The sequence below is a fragment of the Protopterus annectens genome, chromosome 3.part0 (genome assembly GCF_019279795.1).
Source record: "Protopterus annectens isolate FY-2018-M chromosome 3.part0, PAN1.0, whole genome shotgun sequence".
Lineage (NCBI taxonomy): Eukaryota > Metazoa > Chordata > Ceratodontiformes > Protopteridae > Protopterus > Protopterus annectens.
This window is the reverse complement of record NC_056731.1, coordinates 1,764,774,148-1,764,797,352: the sequence shown is the minus strand read 5'-3', so window position 1 is coordinate 1,764,797,352 and position 23,205 is coordinate 1,764,774,148. Positions and strand designations below refer to the sequence as shown.

The 23,205-nt window shown below is 35.5% G+C and overlaps 1 protein-coding gene across 4 annotated transcripts in view; it reads right to left on the bottom strand.

Moving 5' to 3' along the window:
• Window positions 1–23,205, bottom strand: part of IL7 (interleukin 7) — a 1,281,407-nt gene that overhangs the window by 189,618 nt on the left and 1,068,584 nt on the right. For all 4 annotated transcript variants that reach the window (XM_044065798.1, XM_044065800.1, XM_044065799.1 and 1 more), the window contains one exon: window positions 4,348–4,491. In XM_044065798.1, coding sequence (XP_043921733.1) covers window positions 4,348–4,491 — 144 coding nt within the window. The remainder of the gene's footprint in view (window positions 1–4,347; window positions 4,492–23,205) is intronic.

Here is a 23,205-nt window from a genome sequence, read left to right as displayed (position 1 = left end):
TGTATGCTGTATAAGTCTTTAAGAAAATTAATCTTGACTCTTAAGCTGATGTCACATATCTATGCTACCTAGTTTAAAACATAAAATCAGATAAATCAGTAGTGTTCTAACTTCCTGAATATTTATTAAAAACTCATTATTTCCAGTCAGCCCAGCTTTTGGACTATTTACTCGTTTAGTTCATATTTTGTTAACTAGGTTAGCCTTACTGGGTGAGGTCCTCTTACATAAAGTACTCAGGGAAAAACAGTTACAAAAGAGCACATGAATCAGGAAGACAGCGTATTGATTTACAGGTTTTACAGGTTAACAAGCAGATATTACACACAACCAAACAAAGCATTATATAAACTAATGACAAAGAGAAATAAAAAGAAAGAGACATAAATTATTTTATTATAAATTCATTTTGTGTTAGCAAGTCCTGGCAGTTACAGCAGTAGCTATTATGCAGGTAATGCCAACAACACTGAGAGTGCTAAGTGCATGCAATCAGTTAGCTTCAAACTTGTAAGGCAAAGCCTCTTGAGAGTAATAGTTTTATACAACATGTAAGTAGCTTAAAGGGCAGTTCTTACCTTTTTTCTTGGACCTATCTAAATCCCTTGACACTGTCCCTCATAATAAACTACTCCATTGGCTGGCCTCCCTTGATCTGTCTTACTCCAGTGTCTCCTGGTACCGAAGCTACCTGTTTGACAGATCCCAATGGCAATATAATGACTGAAGCTTTTTACAAGTCTCTGATGATGTTCCCAAGGAACCAAATTGGACCACTCCTGTTTAATATATTTATCAATAATTTATGCAGTGCCTCAAAACATGCCAAACTAGTCCAGTATGCCAGTGATGGAACCATCATCTGCTCTGCACAAAATCATATTCTTCTCCAACTGCTCACATGAAATTCATTCTCCTCCATAGAAAACTGGCTAGCAAAAATCAAACCTAATTGTAAACCCACAAAAAACAAAGCTTTTCACTTCTAAGTCTCACATCAAGTGCAGAGCTAACTTTCAAATAACCTTTGCAAATAGCACAAATATTGAGATAGTCTCCAGTACTAAATTAATAAGGATTATAGTAGATAATGACACCATGACATTCAATTTCCACAGTCAACAAGCAATAAAAAAGTACATTAGAAGTTAGATCTGCTATATAGAGCTAAACAACATAGCATTCAGGTACCTACTGCCTACACTTCTGTATGCCCCTTGTATTTTCCCTAACTTCGACATTACCTTCACAACTAAACTAGAGCAATGCTGTAATAAAATAGCCAAATTTGCTTCCGACGAGCAATACTCTTCCAAATATCACTGTATTGCCCTCAGTCAACTTCAGTTTGTACACAGATTAGCCTTTTACCCTGAAAAATGCCCTGCCCTAAGTGATATACAACTCAACTCCACTAACAGGGATCTCCCCCTACTGACAAACATCTCCTCCCAGTTCACAAAATTCACAAAAGGCAGGAGAGGTGCCTTTTTCCAAATGTATCACAATATCATGGAACTTCCCTTTCCAATGAGACTACTCAACAATGCACTTATCTTCAAAGATAAATTAAAACCATTCCTGCTTAGCTCCTGACTATGCCCCTGTTCTTCTCCAGGCTAAACTATTGTTAAACTACCTCTCTTATGTACACATACATGTCAGTGATTATCTCTTCTATCTTATGTCTCTGTCTTCTACTCTTCTCATGACAAAATGTACATAATTATATCTGGCCTAATGTTCTACTACTGAACTACACCCAAGTCTGACTTATGTTGCTATGAAATATACATCAACTACTTTATTTATCCTCACTTTGTATGTAATGCAGCTAAATATTGCACAAGTATTCTTTATGTTCTATATGTACTAATGTTATTATTTCTTGTGGAGCTTTTCTCCTTGGGACTCCACTAAAAAAGGTGTTTGTTTGCCCAGTTGGATTTGCTCGGTAAACAAATGGAAGTAAATGATAAATAAATTACTCAGGAGAGAGTGAAAATGGAAAATTCACACCTCATACTGTCAGAGTTAGTGTTCCCAGTGCTCTGCCCCCTGATTTGTTCTGTTCTTAGTGAATAGACATAGTATGCAACTTTTTTTTAACATGTTGGTGATTTTTCTGTGGGACACATGAAAATAAAAGTCATCACATGCCCTAGCATAAGAGTACAGTGATGAGATCCTTGGTGCATCTATGTCTGTGAGATGACTGAATGATTTGTGATAGTCAAATTATTAACATAGTTATTTCATGAAAACTGGATTAGCTGGCTTACACTGGCATGAGAAGGGCAAGTGACAACATTTTGGTGAAGTACAAATGAGCATTCTGCTGTGAAATATACCACTATATGTGTAATTCATATCATGAATATAGTGAGAGGTGTTCTGCACCAAACACTTCAGATTCTGGGTACAGCTCCTCTCAATAAAAGCACTCAGTTTCATTATTTCCATTTGCTAATAAGCATTTTATCTGCCCCTCTTTAGGTGGAACAGCATCTTGTTTTCCAAACTCCTCTATGTGTTCTCACACAAAAAAAACAAAACAAAACAAAAAAAAAAAAACTCCTCTATGTGTACTTATGCAAAAAAAAAAAGGCAAACACTATTAGCTGCAGACATGTCATGCTTTGTTCCTTTTCTGAACTAATCAATGCATAAGTAGATTGATTAGCTATCCTTTGGAAACACAGAGCTTAAAAGAAAGTCTGGTGACTATAAACATTAGGGCAACTGCAAAATATGCCATATAACATCATAACCAATGGAGTTTGGATTTATTGGCCAAAGTACTACATAAAAACTTTAAGTAAAAAAAGAAGATGTCATGGACATTTGGGAGCCATGTAGCTGAAACTCTGGTATGTTCTTAAGGAGTCATTTGCATATATACCATGAGCCTCCACTGCAGGATATTTAAGGTATTACACAGGGAAGATTCTAGCTTGCCTGGGCTTTCCTTGTAGTTTTTACAGGATGGTTTATTCCTATCACCTTCTTAGCATTTGGCTCAGATGCTAAACTTGCTACAGTTGTCTTCCTTAGTTTTCCTCAATTTTATTTAACATGGTATGTGTACATGTTTGGCACTGGTGTCTGTCAAACATTTTAAACAGCTACAAGACCAATACCTTCCAAACTTGCACAAGCGTGTGTGCACTTATACATCCCAGCAATCTATACTACTACAACTGCCACAAACATAGCTGTACATTGAAGATTTACAGTGACATTCAAGCACGTGTTCAGCCAGCATTCAGTAGCTCTGTAAAACCACCTGCTTGTAAAAGATTATTTTGCAGATAACATAGTTTTTAGTCTTTTTACTGGCCTTATTTTTACAAAGTGCAAGAAAATACGAGGCATTTTTTCACGCAGTTTGGATGATTTTTGCAAACCGATGTTGTGCAATCTCTTTTGTGGTATTGACTTAATAGAATGAATGAAAGTGTTGCTGGCTACATGATGCAGAGGGATAAAGCTCAGAGTAACTCAGATTAACTGGGACTTTGGAATTGAAGAAGCCAATCTGGGGGGTAGGAGTAATGGAGTAACCGGTGTTAACTATTCAGAGAAGAGAGAAGGGGTTTCATTTGCTGCACTGCTGACATATAGTGGATGCTGGATATCACAGAAAAGATTAGAAAGTGATTAATCAAGTGCCAGTAAGAAGCTCATTCACATGCTGCAGCGGGCCTAGGCACATGCATGAAAACACATGCGGTTCCCATGTATTAAGGCTGTCACAATGATCAGTAACTTGACATAAAAACCTGAAATGAATGTCTGCATGATGGTCTGCTCTGGTTATCTTTCACCCAAAGAAGAACAAATGGACACAAATAATTGAAGGTCAGCGAGCAGAACAGAAAAATAAAAGAGTTTGAGGTAATAAGACATATGGCTGGAAGGAAATAAGGACTTTGTCAAACAGATGTTTGCTGAGATAGCTCATTAATCAATTTTTTTTTCAAAACTGAAATTGCATGATTTTCTTTTTAAAAATTCAATTTTTTTAAATACGACCAATTAAAACAATGCATTCAACAACCTAACAAATGTCTGTGATATGACATTCTCTGTTCCCTTCAGCTAAGCATAAATTATCCAAGGTGCAATAGTCACAATGTTTTTAGTTACGGTTTTCATGAAGAGACACATCAACACTTGCAACTAAGAGCTGTCGGTGAAACTGGGACTTTTGTTGACGTGTATGTGTGTTCAGTAAGTTTCAGTTTTCATTAAACTGCACTAGCGAATTGATGTTTTGTGGATTTGTCTTTAAACAATCATAATGTCAACCATCTTGCTATGTGAAAATATAAGAATTTGTCTTACCTCTCTTCGTTTCTGAGAGCAGCTTAGACTTGTTTCCATTTGTCTGCAAGCATGCAATGTTAATTCTTTCTCTCTGCCAGTTAGCTTGCTTTCACTGACTGAATTTTTAATTCTTCTTAGCATATGGCAAATTGCATGTAATTCCTGGAGGAAAAAAATGGTTGAAAACTTACTTAAGAAATTGGTAACTGCAGGGAATACTTTGACTTTTAAAGTGACTCATAAGATGACACTGCAACTGAGAAATGAGTTATTTTAAAAATGTGTTTTCAACTTTCACTATACATATGGCCATTTAAACTTTTTTGAATTAATAATGTAATGTTATTTTCTTTAAATTCCTCTGTTACATATTTATATCTTTTTTATCCATTATCTTTTGCTCTTAAAGTGTTTCTAATCTTATTTTGACAGAAAAAATATAATATACAATAACATAACTACAATGCCTTAGTGGGAAATGACCTGAGGTAATATCCACTGATAAATCAGTTTTTGCATGTGTCTTACACAATGTATGCTTAATATTTTTCTTCAAATTCTCATACACTTTTTCCAGCTCACCTATATATTTATTTTTAAGGTGGTAGCCTCTGTTCCAAACTCAGGAGAAGCCAATGTTTCTTCCTCATCAAAACTGATGGCTTTCCAATCTTATGAGACATCAGAGGACCCTATTCCACCAGCCTGACTTCTAATTCTGTCCTTTCCCATTTGCAATATTATATCTGCTGTTTCACAGTTTACATGTTTTCCTTTCGACTCTTACTTTCTAGTTTAGAATCTTATACTACCTGTATTACATTACATTATGCTTTTGCCCCTATTATGTATGACAACTGGGACCTTCTTAAGTGTATTTATCCTAGCAACTTATCCATCGAATTCTTGCTAATGTATTCCCAATTAGCCTTTTCCAATTATCCTTCTAATACATGGCTGAATTTCAATCCTTTACACCCAAAAGTACTTCATATCTTCCCCTTCCATACCCAGCTTTTACCATGTTTCAATCTTGCATCTACTATTGTAGTTACAGACATATCACATATTGTTCGTCTATATCTTCAATTCTCTGCATCATGCCTCTAGTTTTCCCTTAATTCCTAAATATAACCACTAGGCTGCCTTTGTTAGTCTTGTTAAAGGGTCAGTTCAACTCAGAAACTGCACCTATTATAATCAGCTGGTATTAATGATCACATTTGAAAATGATTTTATTCATTTCACTTAGCCCCCGAACTACCAATGCCCTAAAAGATTAAAAGATCATACTGCCCACTTTCTATTTTTTAGGAAGGACTGAAATAATCAAATGTTATCTTTACAGGAAACTCCTCAAATTATTTTTGCTGCTATCATATTCATTTTTTCGTAATTTTTCTATTCATTTAGACATTACTTTCTTTCTCAGTAATATTAATTCCTCTAAAATCTGCCTACCTGTTATCTCCTTTCTTTTAAAGTAAAACAAACTCCCCTCTTCTCCAGACTGTACCAAGTACCTCATTGTTCCCACTATGGCTGACCCCATCCACTTTGATAACCACCTCATATAAGCCCCTACTAATTTGATTAACTGTATTAAAGTTCAAATCTTTCAATCAATTTTAATTGTTATAACATATGATGTATTAAGGCATGTTATTCATCAATATATACCTAGTCTGCTTTTTCAAACTTCCCTTACCCCTTTAAAGTTAGATTGTTTGCTCTTCAGATGATGCACTAACAGACAATGTACATTTTTCATAAACATCTGTATAAAGATATTGATATTTGTGCAGTTTAGCTTAATACAGCACCCCTCTCTGAACTTCTTACCTGAGTGTTCTGCCTACTTCAGCTTTTATCACCATTCTTAATACCCCTTTTATGTCTTTCTTACAATACGTCTTCTCTGTTCTTCAATTTGAGTATTACTTAAAAAGTGGAACAATGCCTTCAGGATGCCTTCATTTTACTGCTGGTCCTCATAGTTGAGCACTAGGTGAGCTGATCTTGAAGGTCATTTCAAGACTATCCAGTTTCCCTCAAATGTGAGAATCAAAAACTGCACCCTGTGTTTGTGAGGTAAACACCTTAGCCACTATGCCAATCCTCAACTCAATACTTTTTTCTAGTCAATGTTGCTGTTCCGGGGTCTGTCACAACTCCTCCGTTCTCCTTATCTGTTGCTTTCAATGCCTCTTCTGGGCTGTCAAAAGTCCTTGCTTCTTTCAAAAAACAAATTTTTATATTTGTAGGATAAAGTTATGGCTCGAATCTCTACCGATATGAAGTCTTGGCTTGTCACTTTTTCACTGACTTACAAAAGATGCTGATAGGTAGATAGAAAACTAGACCGATGACTTTCTTGTAATATTAATTAGCCTACATTATCATAGGTTAGGTAGGCTACAACGATTATAAAATAAACAGTCCACAATGCAAGTCATTAGAAATAAAGTCAAATAACAGTAAGAGGTAGAAATTAAAGGCATACCTCTCTATAGTGATGCAATGTCAGTTGCAAACATTATACATTACAAACCATTACAACACAACTGTAGCTGCAAACATTATACATCACTTTTAATATATTCAGTCATTGTCAGTCAGACACTACATAACTCATTCAAATCATGAAACAACTGTAAACACGACAAACTAATAAACACCAAAAGAAAGGAACTCCAATGACTATACACCTCACTTTATTAAAATAACTTTAGTGCTTTCATCCTAGGTACAGTGGACTTCTTCAGAGTACTCATCCCATAAAACATCACCCTATTATAGCACTAAAAGTCCACCTGACTTACACAATTAAAACATAATTACGAAAATTTAAAAGGACATGACATGAAATAATATCCACAAGCACTTGTAGCAGAACAAAAAATATACAAAAGAATGATTCAAAAAGATGTATATAGAATAAAACACAACTCAAGTAAGCACATATATTGCCCAACATAAAACCAGTATATGTTAAGTATCAACAATAGTCTACTCTCTACATGGCAAACATAGCCTTCAGCTTCAGTACACTGCTAACTGATACCACATCATTAAATCCTGGAAAAACAGTGGCATTATATTTCATCTGCCACCTACGTTCCTTGTACTCAAGATATAAATCAGATGACCTTTCCCTTGATCCTAGGGTGACATGGTCAATAACAATGTATTTGAATAAATGAGGGGGTAATTTTTGATATCCTTAAACAAGGCATTCCTCTCATTCCCCCCTTGAAATGTCATACCGTTGTTGGTAAATTCTGTTTTTCAGTGACCTTTTTGTTTTGCCTATATAAAAACATTGACACATCTGACACTTCACCAGATAAACTATTCCTTTGCTGTCACAATGGTACCTACATACAAGTTTAACAGTCCTGAAGCTCACAAGATGTAAATCTGATGCTTTGAGAATAAACTTACATTGTGAACAGTGGCCACATTTAACCATAACACCTTTGGACTTGACAATGGAGAGTCTCTCCAACAGGGTTTTAAAACAAATGTCCTTCTTATAAACAACTACTGGCCCTTGGCCCACTTTGTTATAATACTCATCCTGAACCCCAAAAAGGCACCGGTTCTTACAAATAATACTCCAAATCCCTTCAAAGAGCAAGTTATAAGGTAACATAAGGGCTTTCCAAAAATTAACTTGTTTTTCAGAAACTACAGGGGCTCCACTCATGGGTGTACATGAGTTACCATTCATAGCCCCTAACAAGGGAGAGAAGTATCCCTGATGTCTCTTTCAACTTCCCTGAAAATATTATTTAAGAACAGTTTGGGATACTCCTTCTTTCTAACATCCTCTACAATTTATTACACTCCTCTTGAAAGGTTGTATCACTACTAACCACAGAAGCCGATATGTCACACTGATCCTTCAACAATAACTTCTTTAGATGAAGGGGATGCCAGCTATCAAAATGTAATAAGAAATTACAATGTGTAGGTTTTCTACAGAGTGTAGACTCAACTCTTTGTAGTGATCTAGCCTTAATGATAGAAACATCCAAATAATTAACCTTGTCTTGTTGCACATCCATAGTGAACATCAGCAAGTGAGTGGTGCTATTTATAAATTGGAAATAACTGTCCAATCTATCTCTGGTACCTCTCCAAAAGAAGATTATGTTGTTCAAAAAACAGCCATAAAGGGACCAACAGTCCTTGTACTCAAGTGTAAAACCAGAGTATTTTCCCAGTGTGCCAAAACAACATTGGTAAAGACAGGGGCACAACCAGCCCCCATTGTTACACTACTCCTTTGTCTAAATAACTGATTCTCAAAGACAATGAAGTTGTTCTCAAGTACAACCTCCATAAACATTCGAAGGGTAAGTACTTTGGTGTGTTCAAAATCAGAACTGGTACACAAAAACTCATAGCATCACTCTAACCCATTCTCACGGGGAATGACTGAGAAAAGATCTTGGACGTCTATGGTTAAAAAAAGCAGGTCATCAGAGTATAAGCCATCTTGGATAGAAAGTCCCAAGAGTCCTTAAATAGGTATGAATGGTTATCCAAAACCCCTTTAGTATGATAGTCAATATACTTAGCCAGGGAAATGTCCTGGATGCTTTTGCACCCACTATAGGTCTCAAGAGAGGGTCAGTGGTGCTTTTATGAATCCTTGGGATGCCAAATATGGAGGGGGCCCTGGGATGGGTTACCCTAAGGAAATCATGTTCACCTAAATTAATCTGCTTGTTAGACAAAAGATCTTCCAACATCATGCCAATCCTGTGATAGGCTATATTCATTTCATTAACAGACGTCTCTTCATAGGTGTCAGTGTAAAGTAAAACAAGCATTTTGTTTAGGTCTATATCAGAACATCGAAGTATTAAAACTTCGAAAGTTCTGATATCGAACACTATTCAGTGAACACTAAGAATAGCAAAGCTGCAGAACAGCAAATTCTTTCCTTGGGAAAGAATTTGGTTGGCCGTTTCTGTGGCTTCGCTATTCTTAGCACTGTAGTGGAAATTTACGGGTTGGGTTCAGGTAAGTGTGTGATTGTTTGTACGTTAGGGTTAGGGGCGGGTTAAGTGAGTTAGGGTTAGGGCGTGGGTTAGGTGTGTGTGTGTGATAGTGACAGACTTTAGGGTTAGGGGCGGTTTAAGTGAGTTAGGGTTAGGGTGTTGCTTAGGTGAGTGTGCGATAGTGATGGACCTTAGGGTTAGGGTTTGGTTTAAGGTAAGTGGGTAGATAGTAGTGTATGTTTAGTTTAGTGTTGTGTTAGATGTAGGAATTTAAGTGTATGTGTGTGTTTGCTGTTTGTTTGATGCGCTTGTGTTGTGTGTATGTGTTTCAGATCAGTGAATTTTTTCCATGGGAAAAAAATTTGCTGTTCTGAATGTTCGATATTTTCATGTTTTGATGTTTTGGGGCTGATGAAATAGTGTTCACTATTTTCATCTTTCGATAAAGTGATATAAACGCTTTTGTTAATGCAGTCGTTGGTGCCCATAATCACCAGTCCCCACCTTTATTGGGTTTCATAACTCTAATGCATCTATTATTAATTATCTCATTCAGCAGCCCCATTCACCCTAATTTAAATTAGAGGGGTAATTTGTGGGGAGGGACAGGAGTTGCCTGATTTCATATTCACATATCTTGACAACTGGATGCAGTGGAGAACTAAGTACACTGGGTCTCTTACAAACATTAGGAGTGTAGGCAATAGTGCTGTTCTCACTAAAATAAAAGCCAAAAGTCAACTTTCTAATAAATAATTTCAATTGAACCAAGATCTCAGCTATTTTGGCTTTCGTAGCTGGTACATAGGTAATGCCTTTCTCAGACAAGTCAGCTCAAGAAGTTGTAACCACTGTGTCACTCAAGCTGTATATTTTAAAATTTCCTGCACTATTTGTTAAAATGTTGCATGTCCCAACATCATCAGAATGGTTTGGAGGAACAGGCATATCTGGCAGGGGATTCCACTGCTCTGGAACAGACTCCCCATCCATACAAAACAAAGCCCATCCCTGTCCATATTCAAGTGCAACTTGGATCTGTGGATGGGAAACAGAAGATCTACTTGAGCATTACTCCCTGTACTACTAATGGACAGAGGCAGCTCCTAAATGCCTTATACTATGCATGGGTCCCCTCAAATTATCTATGGTATGATCCCAGTTATTCTCATTAGAGGTAATATATAATTATCAACCAGGGGATGTGTAAGATCAGTCTAACACCAAATAGGACAGGTTACTTTGAGCACCAAAAGGGAAAATGGATAGGCTTAAAATGGCCCACAGGGGCAACTAGCCTAGTACTTACATGTGAACGTATGAAACTATAAGAAAACCAGAAGACCTCAACAGTGATTAATGAATATATACATTTCATCATGAAAAATTTTGTACTAAATATCCTTGCACTAAAAGAAATTTGAGAAGAAACTAACAAAAATCCTATGTTATACCCTGTCAGTGATATCTGTTAAAGAGCGACATGGCACTCAATAACTTAATATGGTCATAATATATTTCAAAAGTTATTCTTGTTTTCATATCAATTACTCTGCAAAACAGTGCATGACAGCTTGTCCATGAGAGCAATCAGGAAATACTAAATATCTAAATATTACTTAAAGAAATGGCACAGCTTCCTGGCATTGACAACATGTTGAGACCCTTTGGTAACAGTCTGATATGTCAAGTAAATTTGTCTATTAAAACAGTCTAGAAAATTTCTATTATAGGCATTAATGATTCTTGTAGCAGGCTTCCTGAAACAGAACCAACACATTAGTTTTACTTCTGCTACAACTGAAGTTTTAGTAATGGATACTGAAAATAGTTTCACTTTTTGATACACCAAATGTGGTCATCAGTTTATAATTTTCTCCAATACTGGGAAAAGTGAATCATTTTCCCTCAAGCAAATTGTTTGGCTGAGATATTTACTATATGAACATTCGTACATGTTAAGGTTTTCTGTGGAAATGATATATGCAAATATTTTCCAGGCAACATACATCTAGTCCTCTCAGCAGTAGCAAATACTCTCCTGCATAACTTCTTATTAAAACCAGTCTTTAAAAATAAAAGTACCTCATTGAAAAACAAGTTTAATCTATTTTCCATTATGCATGCTTGTGAAATCCATTGGCACTAGGCCAATATCAATTTGAAAAGGCATGCTGTCAGTAAGAGAAAGCTATATGTCACAATTTGAAGGTATTGTGCTTTATTAAACTAGGAAAATTGATCAGATAATGTGCACCATGCTACTCTTCTCAGCCACAGAGAACTGTTTTACCATAGACAGCTCTATGGTGCAGATGAATGGAGGCCAAACTGTGACCCTGTAGACCTGGACTAATGTACCAATTCAAGTCACTGTAGGAGACAGCATGGGAGGGAGGGAGGGAATGAGGAGAGGAACTGATGAACAGCTGTTTCATAGCACCAAAGTCTTGGGTTCTCCCTTGACCTCCTGTCAACACATAGACTTTTTTTCTGTTCTCTCCACTGGTTAAATGCGGACACTGCACATTTTGGAAGCGTCTACCTTCTATATTCAAGGATATGGAGAGATTAGGTTGTGTCAAAAATATTGTTGTTCAAGTGGATTATATACATTGCACAGTGTCAACATTGTGAGTGTTTTTATATCAGTAAGACCATACAACCACTTAGAGCAAGAATGTATTGTCACCTGTATGATATTAAGAAACATGATGAATGCAATGCGTTGTCCAAAAATATTACTTCCTGTAATAATCATAGATTTGGGTTTTACATTATTGACTATATTAATACAGGGCACAGAGGTGGACCAGGTGATGACTTTTTTGGAATTTAAAGAACTCAAATACCAATTGAGGACAAATATAACTATCTACCCAGGCTTGAATGATATGACTTGCATCAGCAGAGCTTTGCATTTGAAGGCAACCTTTTCCTCTTTGATTTATTTTATTTACATGCATTTATATTTTTATAAACATTATTTTTTTCATATGTATATCTTAAATTTTAATTTTCACTGTAGATCTGGACTTTGAGTAAAAACAATAACTGGAATTTTTAAATGTAATGTTGGGGGTGTTTCTTTAAATCATTGAATTATGGCATGTTTTTTAAATTAGTCGATCACGTGATCTAGATGGGACTATAAATTATATGATTTCATTGTGACGGTGTTCTGATGAAGTCCATGTACTAGGACGAAAGCCCTAAATGTGTTGTAATAAATAAGTGAAAGCGACATTCTGTTCCCAGCTTTGTTTTTGTGTTCATTGAAAAACCTGTTGGGGTATTTGCCTTCCTCAAGCTTTTACTTCCTTTAATTCTAAACTCTGCCTAACATAGTTATTGACATAGCCCTGAGCATATGAATTGCCTATATTCTTTTCCAGAATATCTTATATATTCAGTTTCCCTTGTCTATGACATTCTTTCTCCTAAGCCCCTAGAATATTCTTCCATTTGGGCTCATAGGACTAAGCTTGGTTCACATATGTCAGCCTGAGTTGTGTAGCCCAAAAGTATATCTCCACGTCAGTTAATCCCAGTTCCTCCCCATCCTTAGGTAAGATTATTTTTTTTCCACTTTATCCTCACTTTTTTATTCCCAGAAAAAAGCCTTTATTTCTCTGTGGATGTGCTGCTAGATTTCTTTCTCTGGATGAAATAGTAGGCTTGTCCAACACAGTATTAATGGCATTACGAATGTCTTTATGGCTCATAGTTTAAATTGCTCATTTATAAACAACATTTTCTACTTCCTTATGCTCATTATTATATTTTTTGAGAATTTTCTCCCACGTCTATAGCAACTTGCCATATATCTTGCTTAATTCACACTCCCATTTATTTACCTTAACGTTTCCCGACAGAAAGGGGAGATTTTGCACCAGATCATGTGTTGCCACATATTTTATTGCTATAGCCTTTGTTTTCATCTCATAAATCTTGTACTCCACCACATTTCTATAATTACATAGCTTTTCAAATACTCTGCATAGTGCTTGTTCTGGATCTGTTATATATGGTATTATATCATTTGGGAATAAGACTATCCTTTCCTGACTACCTTTCCAATTATACACTGGTATCTCTGTCATTCTTATATCATGGGTCACAGGTTGCAAATAGAGGGCAAACAGCAAGGGGGGGGTGAACATCCTTGCCTTTTCCCTGTCAACACCATGAATGGATTTGATAGTCTTCCATCTCTTTTTATAGTTGCTTTGAAGCTCTCACAAAAAATGGGTACTCTTTACAGAAATAAAAATGATCTAACTAACACCTCTAGGGCTGCCATTGCTAGAACCCATCTTCTATTAACACTTCTGTATGATTTCCCAATTCTCACCAACCTTAAACAGAAATAAAAAATATCTAACTAACACCTCTAGGGCTGCCATTGCTAGAACCCATCTTCTATTTACACTTCTGTATGCTTCCCCATTTCTCACCAACCTTAAAAAGACAGATTAAACTTGAAACATGCTGCAATAAAATAACTAAATTTGCAACTGACTGCCCACATCATACCCACCACTGTCATTCCTTAAAAAAAACTCTCCTGGTTAAAACCCCCACAACTATTATCCAATAACCAATTAACCTTAGCACACCAATTAGTATATCAACCTGAAAGAAACCCTGCCCTTGTAAATATTCTCCAGCCACAAATAAAAGTCTTCGCTCAACAAATAAATCTCTACTACAAGTGTCCAAATCCACTAATACAGCACGGGACTCGCTATTTTCTCACCATGTAACAACAAGTTGGAATTCACTACCTCACATCATCAGAACCAACACAAATACCAACCAATTCAAAAGGATTTTTAAAAATTATCTTAATGACACCTGGCTTTGTTCCTGTACTACTCCAAGCTAACTAGTTTTAATAGCTTCTGGTCATATCTTTTCCTTCTTCCCTGACCACTTCATAATCTATGCCCTCTCTCATGTCTAGATAATCTCTAACCTCATTTTTTCTATCCACTTCCCCCTACAATCCTTTCCTCAGCTTACTTTGAGAAACGACAATGTCTACAGTGCAATAAGGAATTATATCAGATAATTGTATAATACAAATGTCAGCTATAATAGCATAGAACGTAACTTTTGGTGTACTGTATATCTTGTATATATTTTTTGTATAATTTCTCTGTATAAATTTTGTATAATTTCTTGCGTAAGTTTTTGTATAATCTCTATATATGGAGCTTTTCTCTCCAGGCCTCCGCTGAAAATGGGTCTTATCCCACTTGGACTTTCCCAGTAAACAAATGTAAAATAAAATAAAAAATAAATAAATAAAACTTTGATCCATCCAGAAGACCATATTCTGTCAGAAAATCTTTCAGGAAACTCCAACTGATCCTATCAAAGGCCTTTTTTGCATCTAATATTATTAATACCAACTGTCTGTTTATCATTTGCTTGAATTATTTCCTGTCTTATTGATATTATGAAACTTCTGTCTCCCTTCAATAAAGCTGCATTGGTCAGGGTCGATAATTCTAGGCATAATTCTTGCTAAGCTCCTTGTTGTTATTTTCATAAAGGCTTTATCATTTTGATTTAAAATGGAAATCGGTTTATACTGTCCTAGTTCTATCAGATATTTCCATTTTTTCTATTAATGCAAAAATAGGGGCACCTACTCCTTCAAGTATGCCATTAAATATTCCTTTTCAAATTTTAATAATTTCTTTCTCTCTTTTCTATAGTCTATTAGGATACCACCCAAGCCCAACATTTTGCCTATTTTCTTCAATGCAATTAATTCCTTTATTTCCTTTATCTCCTGTTCTTATATCTTAGTTATCAAATTTTCATTCTCACCTATACCAATTTAAGAATGTGTAGGTTTTTCAAGTATTCTCTCATTCTACATAACAGTCTTCCTTACTTTCGATCTTGCCATACAGGTTCCTATAGAAATAAACCATCACTTTTGTTATTTCTCTAGGATTTGTCTCTTGCTATCCCATCTGTTGATTTTGTATTCTAGTAATCATCCTTTCTATTTTCTGGTGCCAGAAATGTTGCGCTATCAGTTTAGATGTTTTTTGGCTGGTTTCAGAGATACGCTTTTTCGTGTTGTTTCTCTACTGATATTTAAATTATCTAAGTAGTGTACTATTGAGTTATGCACTTTTTTTACTTTTTATCCCTTGAACACCAAGTATCTCCTACTTTCTTCTTTGTAGTTGCTTAACTTTCCCAAGTGCAGCAAGTTAAACATTGTGCGAAGGAGTCCATATGCCTCCTGCTTTTTTATCTACCAAATATCTAATATTCACTTTCACTTCATTCCAGTCTTTCACTTCAAGGTTAACTCCACTAGTTGCTTCTGTGATGTCTGGTCTATCCATTACCTGAAATTGGACATTTTTAGCAAGTAAATCAAGAAGTGTCAGTGTGCTAGCTTGTCCCCCCCCCATCCAAATCTGGAAAAATGCATGATTAGAAAATATTATAAAATGAGTTAGTTGCTTTTTACCATATTTTGATTTTTTTTTTGAGAGATAGCACATATCTAATTTGGACCAACTATTATACTGGCTTGAATAGTCTGTAAAGTTTTGCTTTATCCACACTCCCAGGTTCTTCAGCTTAACATATCCCTTTCTATATTTACCACATCAACCAATCCAAACAGATTCATGTATTTTCCCAGGTAACTACTGTCTACATGCATCCTACTCTCCCTTTAGGTATCCAGATACATTTTCTTTCTGTGTTATTAAATTCCAATAATCTGCCACTACCACGATTCCTTGTGTAAAGGCAGTAATATCATTCATTATTTGTGTTATTTCATGATTTTTGGTCTTTGGGTCATGTTTATAGCTAATATGATTAATTGCTTCCCTTTTCACATACCCTTCACCCCAACATATTGAACTTGTTCATCAGTAATGTCTTTGTCTACACTTAGACCAGTACCTTTTTATAAGCAGCATCACCCCTCACCTCCTTTCCCCCTGAGCCCTGGAAAAATTCCCTCTGTTTTCATCTTCTTTATAAATGCCACATGCTCATTTTCATTTATAGGTATTTCTTGCAACATCACAAATTTTGCTTTACTTTTAAATATACATGTCCTCACTCTCTTTCTCTGCTTTCTTACCCATCATCAGCCAACTCACCTTCCAGAGTAGTATATTTATTTTATGTTGTAACATTCACAGCCTTAATCAGGTTAATTGTCACTTTAAGCACTGCACTTTTCTTCCTTCAGTCTACTTCCTAGTGTCCCTAGTACTTTTCATTGTATCTGTTTATTTTAGTTTTCACTCTGAGTCACCCTTCCTCTCTCCCTGGCTTATCTGTGTTCTCTATTTAGCTCAGTTAGTAACTTGTTTATTTACAGTTTAGAACTCATACAGACCCCTTCTAACATAGATCTAGTTCCAATCTGATGTTCAACTATGTACACTACAATCCGATTCACTGCCATACCTTTCATGTGAGCTTATGCTCCTCTGAGATGTCTCCTTTGTTAGTCTATTAAATTAATTGCTTCTATACTTGTTTACTTGTTGCTCTGTTGCTGTTCTCTGCACTAAGCAACATCTTGACAATTTATTTGTTCCACCCATACTCCAGGGAAGATGTGTTCATTGTTTTGCACTAACCAAAATTTAACCTTCCTTACTCTTTTATTCTGTTACCTTTAGGTGACTCCTTATCCACAGCATAATTATCCCAGCTTTTAAGCGTTGCCCTCCCCATTTTTTCGACACCATCCTCTCTGTATTAAGTTTTTAATTTCCTCATTTCAACCTAATGTTCCCTTAAGAGACAGCAGGGCACTCTCCATTCTTCTTTGTTATAACAAACCTCAGAGTGTTTACCAGCCTAATCAATTGAAACTCTGAATACTCAAATGTGTCGATTTGACTGAGGACAAATCTCTTTGATTTAAAGCCCCAACAATCAGAAGTCATCATTTCTTTAGTCCTTCTCCTCTACACTCGACAGAATCTCCTCATGTTTATGTCCATATCTAAGCTAGTTCATTGTTTCCTTCCTGCCATTATTTTAAGTTTACACAAGTCTTAACTACACATTACTCTAGCTGACATGTGCATTCCCCCACTTCATGTCAGCTCACTCTGTCTCCTCAAAATAAGAAAATTGTACCACCTACTTTTGTGTTGTTTGGGTTTATTACATTTAACAATTAATCTACTGTAAAAGAAACAGAAATGCAGTTGTTTTATCATCGTCAATATTAAAATATTTAGGCCACTCAACCCTATCTGAAGTTCTATGCTTTTATAAATGTAGTGTTCATCACTTCTTCTTCCTCTAGTCCTATTGCATCTCCATAAGTGTATCTTCATCTCTTAAAGATTTTTTTTTATTAGTAAAGTCCTTTATATCCTCTTCTTCCAGCGGTATGGTGAAGATTCTTTCCTTAAGCGCTTAGCTATGAAATTTTACTAAGATGAGACAAGGGTGCTTTGCACATTCATTGCATGGCACATGCACTGTGTGCCCCTTGTCTATCACTATTCCCTCTGAAGGAATACCAGTCGACATTGCCAGGCATTTACTCATAGAAGACTGATAGTCACCTCCTTCTGTCTGTTCCCTGTATACCACTCAACCAAATATTTTCATGTCTGGATCTGTCTTCTAGGTCTTTAATTTCTCCATCACCTCTTCATAGCTGAGCTCATGCAAAGTTATTTTTCCTTGTTTTCCTCCTCATTCTTCTCCAGATCCAGAACTGTATCCAAATGCACTCACAGAGTCTCATCTATTTTCTGCATTTCATATTATTAGTCGCAAGGTACTCAGTTGAGGTGCTGCTAATTTTAAAGTTCTTATAAACCTGGTCAATCTTTTTTTTTTCCATTGTGACTGACAGCTCTTTACCCAACTTCTCCATTCTTCTTTCACTTTACTGCACACTCCTCTTCATGTCTCTCTTGACTGTCGGATGCAATGAGGCTTTTTTGTCAATTTCTCCTTTCTACATGGGTTTTTGTTGTGCACTACTGTTCTAGAGGACATAAGCAGATATCCCTATGTTTTAGGTTTACACTATCTTTAAAATTACTGCCTTTTTTATTTTGTGGGCATGGCGATCCAACTGCAAAATTCTCAGCTACGTACTCCTTTGCTGCCATACCGGAAGTCCGCTGCAAAGTCTGAACATGGTATTATAGTAGGCTTGCTCTTATCAGGTCTCACTTTAACCAGACTCCACCAGCAAATTTCTGCAAAAGCTGTAGCAACAGACAACAACACTTCCACCTCCTCCGGGCACTTTGGAACATCTTGGCTTATTGTTTTAATCTTAATGGAGAGTCCTTTGGTTTAAATCCACCATAAACAGCAATGAATAAAAGTAACCAACAGAGGATCCTGGGTCTAAAATCCACTTTTTAATGAAATAAAAAAAAAAAATAATAAAAAATTTGTTATTGAGCGCTTTTGTCCCTAACATACTGAGGACTTCATCAGAATACAACGCATACTCATTCTAAAACTATTTAAATATACAAAAGATAACCACAACTGGTTGTTAAATTAACCAATGATAAAAATATTATTATCACTCGATATTCCAAGAAGTGGTTCATATCCCGCCAGGAAAGTGTATTGCTGAAATGTAAAATCAACAAATATAATTTATGCCATCTAACATAGTTTAAAAACTAAAAAAAAAAAACTTAAAATTTGGAATACCCAAAGTGCACAAAAGTATAATAGAACTCCCCTTTAGGCCCATTGTTTCGGCCAATGGCTGCAATACTCACCTTCTGGCACTTATGGTTGACAAATGGGTTAAGCCTGTGGTATGGAAGGCTCCTCATTTACTCAAAGACTCTTGGGAAATTTTGGAGCAGCTGAAATATGATTTTTCATCTGAGGATTTAATATTTTTAACGACAGATGTTAAAGATCTTTTTTCTAGAATACCCAAGATAGAGGGGTTAGAGCTTTTTGAGGAAACCCTTTTTGCATGTTCTGTTTTAAAACATGATCATATCAACCTTATTTGTGAATTAATGGCCTTGATATTGGAAATGGGAACTGCATGTGCCCCAGTGTATGCCAACATTGCACTTCTGGGATGACAGCGAAATCAAATTTTTAATTGTAAGTTTTGGAGTAACATTCATTTATATATAAGATTCCTAGATGATATATTTATTTTGTGGAAAGGTAAAAGGGAAGAAGTGGATGATTTCATAAATTATTTGAACAGTACGACCAATTTTTTTAGAATTTGCTTACTATTGTAAGCTGTCTAAGATTAATTATTTAGTTACTAGTATTTCACACACTAGAGATGGATTTAAATTGAATATTTATTGTAAGGATACTTTTTGTAATTCATATCTACATTTTACCAGTGGGCATCAGGCAACCCAGAAAAAAGAGTTTGGTTAGGGAGCAGGCTATAGGTGTAACCAGAATGACTTCCCATTTTGAAGATGTTAGGGAAGAACTATTCAAATTAGTACATATGTTTTGTGAGAGAGGTTACCCAAAGAAAATGGTGGAGGATATTATTGGTGAGGGATACAGTGAATGGAGGGGGGTAGATACAAACCACTTCTTGGTTTGGGTCTCCACAACAATAGTAATAGTGAAAATGTTGATGTGTCCAAGGATTTTGAGAAAGTGTGTATTATTCAACACAGTCATGTCTTGAGAGAAATTAAAGACATTATTAAGAGGAACTGGAACATTTTCAAAGTTAACCCAGAAGTAACTTGCGCATTAGGAAATGAGTCGTTTATTAAAAAAACAGGTGCTAATATTAAGAAGCTTTTGGAAAACAAGTTTAAAGGAAATAGTTGTAGTGGGGTAGGTACTAAGCCATGTGGTTGTTGTCATCAATGTGCTTATATTACTCAAGACATGCAGATTATTTTAGGGAACAAAATGCAAATTAAAATTGTGTTCAAGAGGGGTAATTGCTGTTCAAACAGAATAGTATATTTGGCTAAGTGTGAAGGCTGTGCATGGTTTTATGTTGGAAAAAATGAGAGGGCTTTGAAAAGTAGGATTTATGAGCACTTATATGAGATCAATAACAAAAAAGAAACCAATGCCCTGTACAAGCACTCCCTTATATGCAGAGAATTTAGCAGATTCACCTTTGGTATCATTGAGCAGATCAAGGTGAACCCCAGGAGTGGTAATTGGAAGAATTTGTTGAACAAGAGAGAGCTACAGTGGCAATTAAGATTAGCTGCTATGTTCCCACCTAGGTTAAACGATTCTATCTCCATAATGTTTGTATTAAAGAAAAAGTCTGATAGGTTGTAATGGGGTTAACACCATTCCCCTTGATGACATTAAATAATGAAAACAAATATAGTAACTAGAATATGTAATATACATTTTTGTATAAACACAAGTCCTTTTTAAACAATGTTAGATGCCATGAATTATATTTGTTGATTTTACATTTCAGTAATACACTTTCCCTTCCTGGTGGGATATGAACCACTTCTTGGAATATCATGTAATAATAATATTTTTTTATCATTGGTTAATTTAGCAACCAATTGTGGTTATCTTTTGTATATTTAAACAGTTTTAGAATGAGTATGTGTTGTATTCTGATGAAGTTGCCAGTGTTAGGGATAAAAGCACTCAATAACAATTTTTTATTATTTTTTATTTAATTAAAAGTGGATTTTAGACGAAAGGGTACTCTGTTGGGTGCATTTATTCATTGCTGTTTATAGTGGATTTAAACCAAGGGACCCTCTGTTGGGTGCACTTATTTGTTGCTGGTTAGTGTTTTGCTATTTGTAGTGCACCGTCATTGGTGGTTCATTGTTTTAATCTTAAAATGTTAAAATATTGAAACAAAAATGAACTTGCAGTTTATATTTTATATATTGCAAGTTCATTTTTATTTCAATATTTCAACATTTTAAGTTTAAAACGATAAGCTGAGATGTTCTGATGGACAAGAAACTAGGTTTAATTTGTTCTGTAATAATGTTACAACATGTTTAATGTCATAGGTTGTCCATTAGACCAGCTGAGAGAAAATGACCCTTACTCTGATTGTTCAGGGGCAGATAAAACTGCTTATTTTCCTGGAGTGACCAGCATGAGATTATATTCATTCTCTCAATTTATGTTGTTTGACTTAGTGTACCAGAGTAGGCAGGAGTGTTGACATGTATATAACCACCTATTGTATTTCAAAACTTTTGTTCAAATCAGATAAAAAAATGCATGCAATGGACTAAGTAGAAGTTGTCATCATTAACAACGCTCTAAAATCAGAACTTTGCTGACAAGACGGTACAAGTATTCATTCATTCATTAGGCTTGAATTCATCAGCAGTCAAATGCCATATAACACTGTAGATCACTACTGTGGGAATACTGAATGAATCAGTCTGAAAGGCTATTTTTGTAAATATCATCTACCAAAGATTTACTATTAAATCTTTAAAATTCTAGCCTCCCATGGCAAGAGCAACAGAATTTGGGTATGGTTCAGATATACAAACTACTGCAGATAAATTTTGTATCCTAGCCTTGAAACCATCTTGCTTAAACATTGCATTCTATATCACAAGCATTACCTAACTCTATTAAATACTAAATTCCCTTGTTTATGAAACTGCTTCATAAAGAACTTTACAAGTCTTCCCCACAGCCACACTGTCCTTTGACTTAAAAAAACAAAAAACAAAATATGCACACTGTAACAGACTGGACACATTTAGGGTATGCAAGAGGAACTAATTACAGTGTTCTGATCATGTTCTTTATGCTGCTGACGCACAGAAAAGCTGGTTAAAACATATCATTTTCCTTATACCTTCTTTCAGGAATAAAAGCCACACCTGTTATTCAGTAGGTTATACTTTGTCAGATCATGTTTGTGGCTTTGTTCCTCTTAATTTTGAGATATGCCATCCTGCATTTTCACTTAATCATGCCTGTAACTACCCCAAAGTAGCAGTAGCGAGTCTGAATAAGTTAAAGGGGAACACCTCTCCCTTCTATACTCATCTCAAGATTTTTCCAGGTTAAAGCCCTTACAGTATTTGTTCTGCAACTATTCCACTGGGAATGGAAACATAAACATTGCACTATTGAAATTCATATGCTAGCAACATTCTTATTTGGGAACAACCCCCTTTCAATAAAGAGAAGAGTTATGTATTTTTATGTATGTACTGATTTTTTTTAAACTAAGACACCCAAGTCTTACTTCACTCTTTTTTGCCTTAGTTTATAAGTTTGGAATAAATAGAAAACTTAATTCATGTATACATTGAGTTTGTGTAAACATGAATTGCAATAAAAAAAACAAGAAATGATAATTACTGATTTTTTCAACTAAATAAATAAATGTTTAATAAATATTTACATACAGCACATATGTATATAATTTTTAATCTGATTTACAACCTATAAATGCTATTTTGTATGCTTTTTCTGATTAACCAGTCATTCCTTTATCCAGCCTAAGGTCTGGTCCCAGCAAGACTGGATAAGAGGGAGTCTACTGCATTTAGGAGATCTTCATAACAATCTGCTAGTATGTGATTTTATTGCAATGATGGTCATAAGAAATTCAGAGGACAGTGGTCACTTCAAATTTAGGCTAGTATAGCAATTCATACCTGCTAAGGGAAGTCATTGCTTTCTTGGACATAAAGTACAAAATGTTGCAGCAGTTAGATCAGTCCCACTACTCTTTTTAGGCTCTTGTCAATGTACATTGCAGATGGAAGATATAAAAACAACAATTAAACTAATGCCCTATGCATTTAGAATGTTGCAGCATTTCAGTTACTCTTCCTGCTGGCGAGGATGCTTCTAATAGAAGTTTAACTTCTGCTAGTCCCTGAGGGTA